The sequence below is a fragment of the Coturnix japonica genome, chromosome 2 (genome assembly GCF_001577835.2).
Source record: "Coturnix japonica isolate 7356 chromosome 2, Coturnix japonica 2.1, whole genome shotgun sequence".
NCBI classification, from domain to species: Eukaryota; Metazoa; Chordata; class Aves; order Galliformes; family Phasianidae; genus Coturnix; species Coturnix japonica.
This window is the reverse complement of record NC_029517.1, coordinates 129,978,585-129,990,607: the sequence shown is the minus strand read 5'-3', so window position 1 is coordinate 129,990,607 and position 12,023 is coordinate 129,978,585. Positions and strand designations below refer to the sequence as shown.

Below are 12,023 nucleotides of genomic sequence, written 5' to 3'. Positions count from 1 at the left end.
AGCTGCTCATATAATTTAAAAACAGATTGAAAAATGTTACTTCTTGACACTGAGACTAAATTAAACCGTGTTGCCAGGGTTTCTCATTGCCTTTGAGAAAAGAATATAAGTGCTCATATCCTTATTAGGGTCCTAATTTTTCTGCCCTTTCCTTTGCCTACCTCTCTTCGACAACAATAGAGCATGGCTGCTTTCATTTTACTCTGCTGTTCATCATTCCACTACCTGCTCTTCTTCACCTCTAATTTGTCTGAAATGGAAGAAAATGGCTGACTGCTTTAAGAGTATGGATATGGGACCAAATTAAAGACAGCATTGCTACCTTGGTGAGCGTGAAAGGGCAAGAACCCCTGAAGTGAGTATAAAAGGAGATGTAAAGAGTGCTGGTTGATGTAATTGTCAGAGAGCTGCAGGGATGCAAGGTCTGGAGCTTTTATGGCCTATAGAGTGACTAGGTTCTGCAGAGAAAAGATGATCAGATGAAAAGGTACAAGTAGCTGGAAGTATAAAATGATCAAGGTTGTGACTTACCTGGATCCAAATGAAAGCTTTGCACCAAAGGTATCAAGTGCCATGTATATGCTTTGATTCAGTAACACATGGAAGTATTAAGCTCTTCTCTTAAACTTAGTGCTTGAACGCCAAAGGGTGTTCTATCTTTTCCACATTTTATTCAGGCTCACTTAGCTCAAGAGTTTCTAGCCCTAAATCTTGGTCTCAAGATTTCTATTTGGGCTCAACATGTCTATTTCTGTTTGATCTGGGGACATTCTAAGCATCTTCAACAAGATCCTGGGAGGATCCGTTGCATACTGTTTGCTTGGATGATAATGAATCACACAACACTCTGTAGGTTTGTAAAGCTTAATACAATTTATTGCTAGAACAGGATTTCCTGGGGAAAAAGAAAAAGAAAAAGAAAAAGAAAAAGAAAAAGAAAAAGAAAAAGAAAAAGAAAAAGAAAAAGAAAAAGAAAAAGAAAAAGAAAAAGAAAGANAAAAGTAAAAGAAAAAGAAAAAGAAAAAGAAAAAGAAAAAGAAAAAGAAAAAGAAAAAGAAAAAGAAAAAGAAAAAGAAAAAGAAAAAGAAAACAGCTACTAAACATTTATAACTGGAAAATTTCCTTTTTCACTTTCCTACTTGTGCCTGCATCTACAACCTCATTGTAGGTGGGCAGTTTGCAGTATGCCACCTATGCCCTCAAGCAAGAGATGAGGGCTACATTAGTATACTGAAAGGAGGGTATGGATTGTTCTTCTCATTTTCTATCAATTTTAAATCTACCTTCATCAAAAGTTAAAGAGCCTGAGGATAATTCTGTGCTAATTGTGGAAACTTAATGTGATAAAGGAAGTCTGGATAGAAATGTGATAGTTGTGTCTGACTAACCTGCTGTCGTGCCCTGGCACAACAGCTGTGGACATTATGGCAGTGGCTCCCCCCTAGACCTGTCACCTCACTCAGTGTTTGTGTAAGATAAAGCACAGAGAGCAGAGGAAAGTTTCTGTCTTGCCACCTCCACTTGTGAGCTGCCCAAGTTGTTCCTTCTGCTGCCAAAAGAGTGGGAAGGAAACGCTGCTAGTGGAAATGGTGATGAAGGTTGGGAAGAAGCACCTACAGCCTACAGATAGTTCCTGTGTGACATGTCCTCACTCTTGTTTACTGGGAATCTTTAACACCCTTCTGGAATCCAGTGGAATAACTGATCACAAAGGGTTTTTTTAGATATCATTAGGTTGAAAAAATATTGTGATTGTTGTTTGTAGATGTATGTGGATTCTAAAGAAAAATCCAACAAATGAGATGTTCTGAAATAAGCTGTGTTTTTAATTGCTTCAAAATTCAACAGAACGGGATGCTCCTACAGGGCTTCCCATGGAAGTCAATAAGGCCAATGTCATCCTTGATTGTATCACAAATAGTGAAGTCAGGAGGGGCAGGGAGGTGACTGACAGTCGCCTGTACTTTGTGAAGCCACACCTTGAATTCTGCATTAAACTTTGGGCCCCTCATAACAACAAAGACATTGAGACACTGGAGCATGTCCAGAGAAGGACAGCAAAGCTGGTAAGGGATCTGGAGCACAAGTCTTATGAGGAGTGGCTGAGGGAACTGGGACTTTTTAGTCTGAAGAAGAGAAGGCTCAGGGGAGACCTTATCACTCTCTAAAACCTCCTGAAAGGAGGCTGCAGTAAGGTCAAGGTTGGCCTCTTCTCCCAGGTAACTAGTTTTATGTTGAAAGGTAATGGCTTCAAGCTGCTCCAAGGGATGTTCAGGTTGGATATGAGGAAAAAATTCTTCTCAGAAAGAGTGGTTGAGATTTTGGAGTGGGTGAGGTAGTGAAATTTCTGTCCCTGGAGGTTTTCAAGAAAAGGGTAGATGTAGCACATAGGGACACGGTTTATTGGGCATGCTGGGGATGAGTTGATAGCTGGACTAGATGATATTAATGGTCTTTTCCAACCTTAATGATTCTGTATCTCTTTCCTCTATTCTAGGTGGAAAATTATTATTACCGTCTCTTATTTGAATAGCATACAGAACCCACCAAGATGAGTATGCTATCCAGATCCTATGCAAAATACATCATAAAGGACAGGGGATGGACAATGCACTGCTATTTGACTCGTGCACCTTATAGACCTGTGAAATACCATTGACTTGTCAGATATGTAACTCTCTTTTTATTTTTTTATTTTTTTTTTTTCCCATGAGCAAGGAATATCCCTTTTTGTTTGTGTCTGTATAGGAGATAATAGCTTGTAGTTTTATTTTCTGTCTGATTATTTAGTAAAATCCTAGGTGCTGTATTTTTCTAGGAATCAGCCTAGATAATTACAGTTGTTTCATCTGACCCTGAAAATCTTCTGGAATATATAGCAGCTAACTGCTACACATTTAGGAGTCCTCCTATGGGAATAATCATTTCAAGACAAAAAGACTTACTAACATTACCAGAGGTGGAATATATGTTCTTTCCTGCAGAAAAATAACAAGTTTAAACTCCCCTTATAGCTAGTGTTGTTACTTCTTGGATAGAGATTTGAGATCTCATGCTATTTTGGTGAAGAAGTCTCTCTTCCTCATTGTTTTCCAAAACAGTATGCTGCCGCAGCTCCCTAGAAGTAGTAATTCAATGGAGAAGTTTTGCTGACAGGGACTGCTGGAGGGCAGCTGGTCTGAGAAGCAACAGGAACTCCAGGCTGAATGACAGGACTCAGCATGTAGTTGGTTTGTTTGCAGTATTTGCTAGCTTAAGGTTTATTTATTAAAATGCAGCCTATGTCAGGGTGAAATTTTAAACTATAAAGTCAGGCATAATTCAAATTAGGCAGAAACTATGAAGTTTATCTGGTGCCTGTGGCATTGATACTGAGCAACTTTTTTTCCATGTTGAAGGAATGACTAGAGAAGTGTATTTTCTCAGGACTTCTGATGGGAGTGATCCATCAGTTTCATAGAAAGATACATCAATATTATCCACCAAACTTATTCTCTCAGATTCACCAACCCTTCTTAGCCTAATCTCTATAGTACCACCACTGATGTCAGTGGCAGTGGAAGTCAAGTGCACAGCACCTTGGGTGATGAGATGATCTGGTGTTAATCAGAGAGGAGTAAGCAACGGAGTTCAAGTGTCAGAAATAAGGCTGCAACCAGCCTTCTCCCTCGTAGTGTTTTAATGCTGTTTTTGTTGTGAGTCCTTTGGGATTAGGCACTGCCTTTTGTAAATCACTTGAGTTGACATGATGAGCTCTCTGAAGCAAAAACATTTGATTCACTTAAAACTGAATACTTCCTCTGTGCATTTCAATACAACAGTAACAATTAACAGACAGTGAAACAAACCTCTGCACCTTGTCTGAGCATTAAGTGAGCAGTTAACATCTGAGAGTGACAATGGCTCTCCTGAGAGGAAGTCTGACCACCACTGTGCTGAGAAGCTGAAAGGTGGCAGTAGCTCTGACTTCTGAAAGGGAGAAACAGGGAGTGGCTGTTTAACCTAGCACATCCATTAGTGGAGCCAGGCTCCCAGGGGAGGTTCTAACGTCAGTGCCCCAGGTGAGTCAGTATAGGTCATCAGGGATTAATGAGTTTCCTGGCATGGAAAAACAAACTTAACATTCAAATTATCGGTGATCTTAAAGATGAGCAATTCACAAATGACCAGTGAAAGTGATGATGGCAAATTCATCGCTACTGGGGTGACCTATGCAGACCGTCTCACAGGAGAGATGAGATTTGGACTGTTACAGACAGCCTACGTAAATAATGCTGGTCCTGCAGATGGGAAGGATCCAAGTCCTATAAATCATTCAGAAATTTACCAAATTTCCCCTAAGAACAAATTGGCTTTTTCATCCCTGCTTCTATGAGGGGAAAGTTTTATAGCCTTGCTCCTTTGCCAGATACAACTTCTTGTTCCTAAATTGCATTTATTCATGGACAGTTATATGTAGTTTTTCTTGTGCCAATGTTGTACTTTCTTGTACCTTACTCTCCTTCTTCCTTCCTGATGTTTTTCCTTTCAGTGTATTTATAGAGAGGGGATCTGATTGCTGTGCTTTGCTGAGTTATGTGCCAAATTCCTGTAGATCTTTTCTTGAAATCAGCTTGCTGTTTCCTCATCTTTCCTTCACAGCACCTGTTCCTCATTATCCGGCAATTTTCCATGGCATTCCTTCTTTACTAAAGTCTGCACTGTTCTTGTTTAAAAATAACATCCAATAATAACAGCAACAGCAACAGAAAATGCACGAAAAAACCCCCAGTGCTATCATCTGTTTACTTAAAGAGGGGTACCACCAAGCCTAATTCTCATGTGCCAGGCATAACCTATAGACTGGATATTGGGTTAGATTGGATACTAGGAAAAGGTCCTGTATGGAACTGGGGATTGGACTCAATGATTCTGTGATCCTCATCAATCCTTTCCAACTTGGAATGTTCTACAATTCTGTTCCTCTGCTATTGTGTGCTTAGAATTCTGAAAACTGAAGAATAAATGCAGAGTTTCCATTTCCAAGTTGTTGCTTAAAATGGATACCAAAAATTGCCAGAGTTCATGCTGGGACTATTTCCAGGTGGACAACAGACCACAAGTTGGATTATGTAGGGTAATGTAAGCTTTCTGCTGTGGGGGACCACGAGTGAGTTTCCACTACAGATTTTTTTTCCCTTCTCATCAAACCCCTTCCTTCATCTTTTAACCTGACAGAGAGAGATCTGGGTTGTTCACTATTACATGCCAAGTAAAGATTTTGCTGGTAAGTGTAACCTCTATGAGCTGCTTATTCAGCAATTCAAAGAATGGTAGTTCATTTCCATGCACTGTTGTATGAACTTTCCTGAAGAAGTAACTCATCTGCCTCAAAGTCTATAGGATAGACCTTCACAATTCTATTTTTTGTATTTAGAGGCTGAACAGAAATCAGGATGAAAATATCTCCAAGCACTTGCGAGATAACCCTGTTGTGAGGAATTTATAAATGAACAAACCAAACACACTGTAGGAAGGAAAATGCAAAGAAAGAGGAATTGACGCTGGCATGGTTTTTCAGCAGCTCAGTGGGAGAGCTGCAAATAAACTGTGGTGTCATGTGCTACGCAGGAGTTTATATGCTATTCCTTGCTTATGAAAGTGCTGACAAGGGGAAATTGCTAGAAGTTTATCTGTTTGGACTGAGCTCATGTTTTCAAACTTTCTAAAGTGTCCTGCACCTTCTGTAATGAGCTGGTGAAACTGCTGATGTTTCTCTTTTGTCATCTTTCACTTAAAGTAGGAAACACCTACAGAATGGCAAATAACTAGAACAGAACTTCTTTAGACATGATTAGAGCTAATGACAGTGTTTCCAAGATACAATATCTACTGTATGAAACATGATAATCCCTACGTATAAAATGAGTTTTTCTAGGTTTGAGATTTGTTTTCTTTCTGCAGAAGTTTCCTCTTCCCTTTTTTTCTATTACATATTTGTCTTCGCCTGATCTCACTGCATTTTACCACAGATCTTTTGCGACTCTTCTTTTCTGTACAGAAAGCCGAGATCTTTTTACAGCCTTTCCTTTTCAGTCACACATTTGGTCCCCATGTCCACTCAGACTGCTGTAAAATAGGATGATCCTGATCAACAGCTATATAAATTATAACTGTAGTTAAAATTACACAGCAGAAGAAAAGGCTCAGTATTTCTGAGCATTTCAGTTCTTGTAGGGACTTCTGTTTGTCTATGGATACTTATGATGTTTTCTCAAAGATTTTTAAGTCAGATCAAGCCAACTGTGTAACAGCATGCCATTTCTAATCTTTTCTTCCCAGGTATTACCAGATAAGAGCTGGACTGAAGATTCCATCCAGGATTCCCCACAGGCTGTTTGCTACAATTGTGGGACAGACAGGTAAACTGGTCCCTGAGGACTGGGACGTGACTGGAGATGGTGTGGCATGGAGAAGGAGAGGATATGTGTGGGGAATGGGTGAAGGATGGATGATGTGAATTTCAGAGTCTGACCTGGATTTTCTTAATGATCTTTGGCTGCTCATGACTTGATTCTGGTGTGGGATGTTAGTGAGTTAGATTTGAGGTGTACAGCAGTGGTCCAGGAGAGCATTCTGCAATCCAGGTATTACTTAAATGTATATATTTTTTTCTTTCCTGGAAATGCATAACCTGGGGAGCCTTATGAATTGGGTTGGAACTGAAAGATGAGCAAAACAAAACTGTACTGTGTGGAAAACTGTTCATACAAAGACAGTTCTTCGCCTCTTGCTGTAAAAAATGTATACAATATTGGGTAATGTCTCCCTGATGCCCTATAAAAGTGGCAAAATCTAAGTTGATGAACACCAGTGAGTGCTGACAGAAACCTTACCAAATCCATAGCCAAGTTCAGGTTGGAGGAAACTGATGCAAACTTGGATGTATAATCTTTAGTATAAAGTTATCCACTGATAAAGTGATGTCATACTGTAAGTCAATTGCAAAGTCTTCTGTCATACTGTAGGTCAATTGCAGAGTCTTCTGTTAGATGGTCTCCATATGTATCCATAATTTTGATCACACCAATTGCAACTCCATTAATTTATTGTACCATTGTTTTTACCAACACAGATTCTGTAAGTACTTCTGGAATTTGAACTTAATTTTCTCTGTTGGGATTCCATCTCAGAAAAGCAGTGGAAATTCATACCCTCTCTTTTTATATGTGATTTTCCTTGCTGTCAGTGGAAGGAGTTGTTTTACTATTCTTTGAGATTCCTGGATGAAAATTGTTTCAATGTTAATGAGAGACTGTACAAAAAACCAACCAACCAAACAAAAAACCCAATAGACTCCTTTTCACTCAGTATTGCTCAGAGAGGAAGAAAAACAGTGAATGCAAGATTAATGAATTCTTGAGTTTGAGTATTACATAAAATGTAATAAAAAAATAAAAGAGATATTTTTACTTTTTACATTTGAAGTGATCCAATTTAACATTCTTTCCTGGATTAAATGTTCACTTTAATATATATATATATATATATATATATTGATTTGAAAGTCTGGTTCAATTAACTAAGATTCAATTATACATTGAAATATAAAATAATTATTCATTTTTTTAATAAAATGCAAATAATTATAAAAAATCTGAAGATATCTGAAAAAAAGTTCAACAACTCAAAATTTGAGTAAAGAAATTGTTTCTGAGAAAAAAAATATCTAATTCAGTTTGATATGTAATTCTGTTTTTTGTATGAAAAGTTCTTAAGGAAGTAAGAAAATGATTTTTCATTTTATTCCAGTGTAAATCATTCTTGAAAGATGCAGAATTCTATGGATTTCCTTTATTCTCTGTAAATGTCCTAAATTTTCAGCAGATACTGGCATAAGCAGTCTAGAACTAAAATCCTGGAGGTTGTTGGCCCTGTCTGTAGCAGGGGGGTTGGAACCTGATGATCCTTGGGGTCCCTTCCAACCCAAGCCATTCTATGAATCTATTAATATAGCCAGAACTTCTTTTTCTATGAAAAAAACAAACAAACTAACTAACTAACAAAAACAACACAAAGAAACAAACAAAAACCCCACTCCTGTTCTGCATTGCAAGAAGGATGGCATTTTTATTTAAAAAACAAACTGAACTGTTTCCTCTCCTTACATAGTCAGGTCAGTATTTTCTTCTGCCTGATACACCTCAGTAACCTGTTTCCTTTCACCTCTTCTCAATACAATTAATATGAATAGGAGAGAGGCAAGGCAGGCAGTGTGGTTACAGAATTAGCTGCTGACTTGCACAGTGCTAATGAAATCCAGACTGGAGTTTAATAGCTTTATAGAGCTAACATTAAGACAATGGGTTAAAGCTTTAAATGGCTTTTTCTTGGCTATCTATGGAAGAATTTCTTAATTGATTTCATAGGTCTGGGAGAGAGCATTATTTAATGGGACTGAACTTAATGGCATCCAGGCTGTAATATTCTTTTCATTCTTATGCCAGTGAACACTCTCTGAGTTTGAGCACAGCTGGGATAGGAGGTAATTAAATTTCTTCAAGCATTTCCACAAGACATTCCTATCAAAGTAGTACTATGCTACTGCAGGGTGGCATTATATAGTATCAAAGAGTCACAGAATGATTTGGGTTGGAAGAAACCTCAAAGATTACGTGGTTCCAAACCCCTTGCCTTGAGCAGGGCTGTTAACCACAAAATCAGGCATTAGATCTGGCTGCTTGTCCAGGGATGGGGCATCCAAATAGAATGAAAGCAAAAGTAGTTGAGATTCATTGAGTTTGGTGTAAACTAAATCTTTTTTAATCTTTTCCTTATCAGGTTGTTAGCATCTGTGAAAACTAAGTAAAACTTCCTAGAAATCATAAGTGGTAGTATTTCTCTTCCCTTTTTTAATTTCTGTGGGATTTACAATAAAACTGTTAGAACTGACAGCATTAGCAATGTTTAGTTTGCTTCCTAGAATTGCAGGGGTTGGAAGAGACCACAAGAGATCATGGAGTTCAACCCCTCTGCCATACTAGGTACCCTGCAGTAGGTTGCACAGATAGGCATCCAAGCTTGTCTTGAATATCTACATGGGAGGAAACTCCACAGTCTCCTTGGGCAACCAGTGCCCATCACCCTTATTGTAAAAAAGTTCTTCTGCATGTTAGCATGGTACTTCCTTTGTTCATGTTTTAGGCCATTAATTATTGTCCTATTGTAATGCACCACCAAGAAAAGAGAGTGGTACATTTCCTTAAAGACAAAAGTAGGCTGGTGACTAATGACTTCCTCAGAGCTGAAGAGGAGAAAGGGAACAAGGCTGGCTGAGTGCAGTCTTTGGTTTCTCTCATGTTGGGTTTGAAACCCCATGAGATTTAGCTTCCTGTCTGTGAATAGGCATCATGACTGATGCAGCCTGCTTTTGGCATATGAACAACAAGCTATGCTTATGCTTACTCCTTTTTTTTTTTTTTTTTTTTTTTTTTCAATTAAGTGTACTTTATCAGTTTCGACATCAGTTCTGAAGGACTGAGTTGATGTAGACGTATCTTAAAGCCAAACTCCAAAACCACCTTTTTGAGTGCAATTTTTTTTCTCTCTAGTGCTCTTCATAAGTATGGCTTAATAAAACTATGGTGTGATGATGTCCACCTGCAGCATACATTAGGCTGAATGTACAAAAGCAGACAAAGGAGCTGGGAAAGTGAAAGTTACATCTCATATCAGCATATTGGTATAATTAACTCATTGGCCGAGTTCTTTCATGATAGGCTAAAAGACTAAATATCTTCCATAAGTGTTTCCGTAAGTGCTTGAGCAATTGCATAAATTTTAGCACAGGAATTTGGAGAAGTATGAACATGCAATCATTAAGTGTTTTCTAGGCTATAGATAGAAGATACAAGGAGCTTATCTTTAACATATTTTAAAAACATTTTCATTTCAAAATTTTCCTGTAAGCACACAAGATCATTGGTGAAATTAGTGGGAGTAATAATAATGGTCTGAAGCATTTAAGGGATTAAATTAAATTAAGCATTATTTAATTTCCTGTACCACAAAAGAGTGGAGAGCAGTGGAAACCAGACGTAGGTGGAGATTTCTTAAAAAAGGTGATATGTTGGGATAAACAAAGTTGAATTACATTGTTGAAGAAGCCAGGAAGACAAATCTCAATAAAGGTTTAATTTTGAGTTTTCTCTGCAGTTTTGCAGTAGTATACGCATCATCCGAATTCATTACTTTTTGGAAAGAGATTTATTCTTTATTAGTGAAAGTTGCAGTAAGATTTTACTATATGAACTGCTTTTAAATCCCCTGTATTTTATTCTCATGAAACAAAGCAATGAGTTGCTGCTTACCTTTATATGTTACAGACGAGGGGAAAATATCATGTAAACATTAGGAAAGAATTACTTAGAATAGTTTATATCCAATGTAATTACTTAGGACTTTGATTTGTGTCCAGATTTCCTTCGCTTCTCCCCTGCAGAATCACCACATGGCCAATTTTCAGAAAGGCTTTCTAAACAGACAAGTATTTTTGGCAACTGGTTTTGAAAATAAGTCAAGTAATACAAAGTACTTAAGAGAAATTGTTACCTGTTGTCATTCTAATCTTTAATACACCGTAGCAGTATTACATCTAATTTTACTCAGTTAAACTGGGTTATTTTCTAAGTGCAGAAAGCCAAAGAGAGACAAGGCATGTGCATTTCTTTTTCAGTTGTCTCCAATAAGGTGGTGGAAACAAGATGTGATATTTGCTGTTACACATTAGATCTTTTGGTTGATGCTATAGAGATGTTTCATGCACACCTGGTTTGATGATTTCTTATAAAATGGTATAACTGACATTAAGTGTCAAGGAAAAAATGATATTATATAAATGGGATGTGAGGAAAGGAGATTAGAAGAGAATATGAGAAAATGAAGGACATTTCTGCAACCTATGCCTGAATTATGCTAGACCTGTTCCTGGTCCCCCGTACTGAGTGCATGCAGGACAATTTTGCTTTTTTCTATAAATTAAATGTTAATTCTGCAACTATCTCAGGCTTAATGTCAAGGGCCAATTATATTTAGAATATATTCCTTGACCAACCATTTTTTTTGTGTGCTTTCTAATAGACAATTACTGATCCTTATTTCTTTGTTAACGTTTGGACATTTCAAATAAATTTCCACTGAAGGAATTTTGCATTAACTTTTAAAAGAAAAAAACCCCTTCTCTTACAAAGTGTTTCTTAATACAGTCAAAACAGGCATTTGTAGTCAGTTGCTCATTAGAGCAAGAAGAAACAGCACCGTGACTCATGGAATAGTATGAAATTGCAGTCATTTAGTTTCAGTAACTTTAGGTGATTTCTGCCTCCATTAAGTGAAGTTCACTACTTTTGAAGCATGAGAAAGGGGGCTAGTTATTCAAATTTTAGCAAATACATGCTTTATTTTCAAAGCTTGTTAAATTAATCTGAAATAAATACATATTTTATATGTAAAATAAATCATACCTGACAAATATGGATTTTATCTAAAGAGAGTCTTGATGTTAGAGGAGTTGGTTGTTTTAGAAACCCTTATTACCTTTGAGACCTTAAAAGAAATTTTAAGAATTGGTATCATAGAATTATAGAAAGAATTGGATTGGAAGGGTCATTAAAGTTCCACACCCCCTGCTATAGGTAGGGTTACCACCCACCAGATCAGGATGCTTAAGGCCTCATTCAACTTGGCCTTAAGCGCTTTCACACACTCACAGTTTCTCTAGAGAGTTCTTTACTGCACCTCAGCAACCTGAGTAAAGGATTTCCTCCTGGTGTCTAACCTAAACCTCCCCTCTGAATGAATCCTAAGCCTTTTTTAGTGGGAGAGGTACTCCAGCTCTTTAATCATCTTTGTGGCCCTCTGCTGGATGCACTCCAACAGCTTCACTTCTTTCTTTTGATGGAGCCTAACAGGGGTAAGGTAAAGGTGGACAATTTTTTCCCTTGACCTTATGTCAAGCTTCTCATCTGCCAGGACCCCTAAGTCCT

The 12,023-nt window shown here is 37.7% G+C and overlaps 1 protein-coding gene across 3 annotated transcripts in view; it reads left to right on the top strand.

Annotated features, from left to right (window-relative positions):
- FAM135B (family with sequence similarity 135 member B) overlaps nt 1–12,023 on the top strand; it is a 183,473-nt gene that overhangs the window by 76,453 nt on the left and 94,997 nt on the right. For 2 of the 3 annotated variants that reach the window (XR_004306297.1, XM_015856404.2), the window contains exon 3: nt 6,322–6,401. Coding sequence is in view for 2 of the 3 variants with exons in the window: in XM_015856404.2 (XP_015711890.1) it covers nt 6,322–6,401 (80 nt within the window). In the remaining variant the exon portion in view is untranslated. Of the gene's footprint in view, nt 1–1,080; nt 2,067–6,321; nt 6,402–12,023 lie in introns of those variants that run through there. The other variant, XM_015856405.2, reaches the window with a different exon arrangement.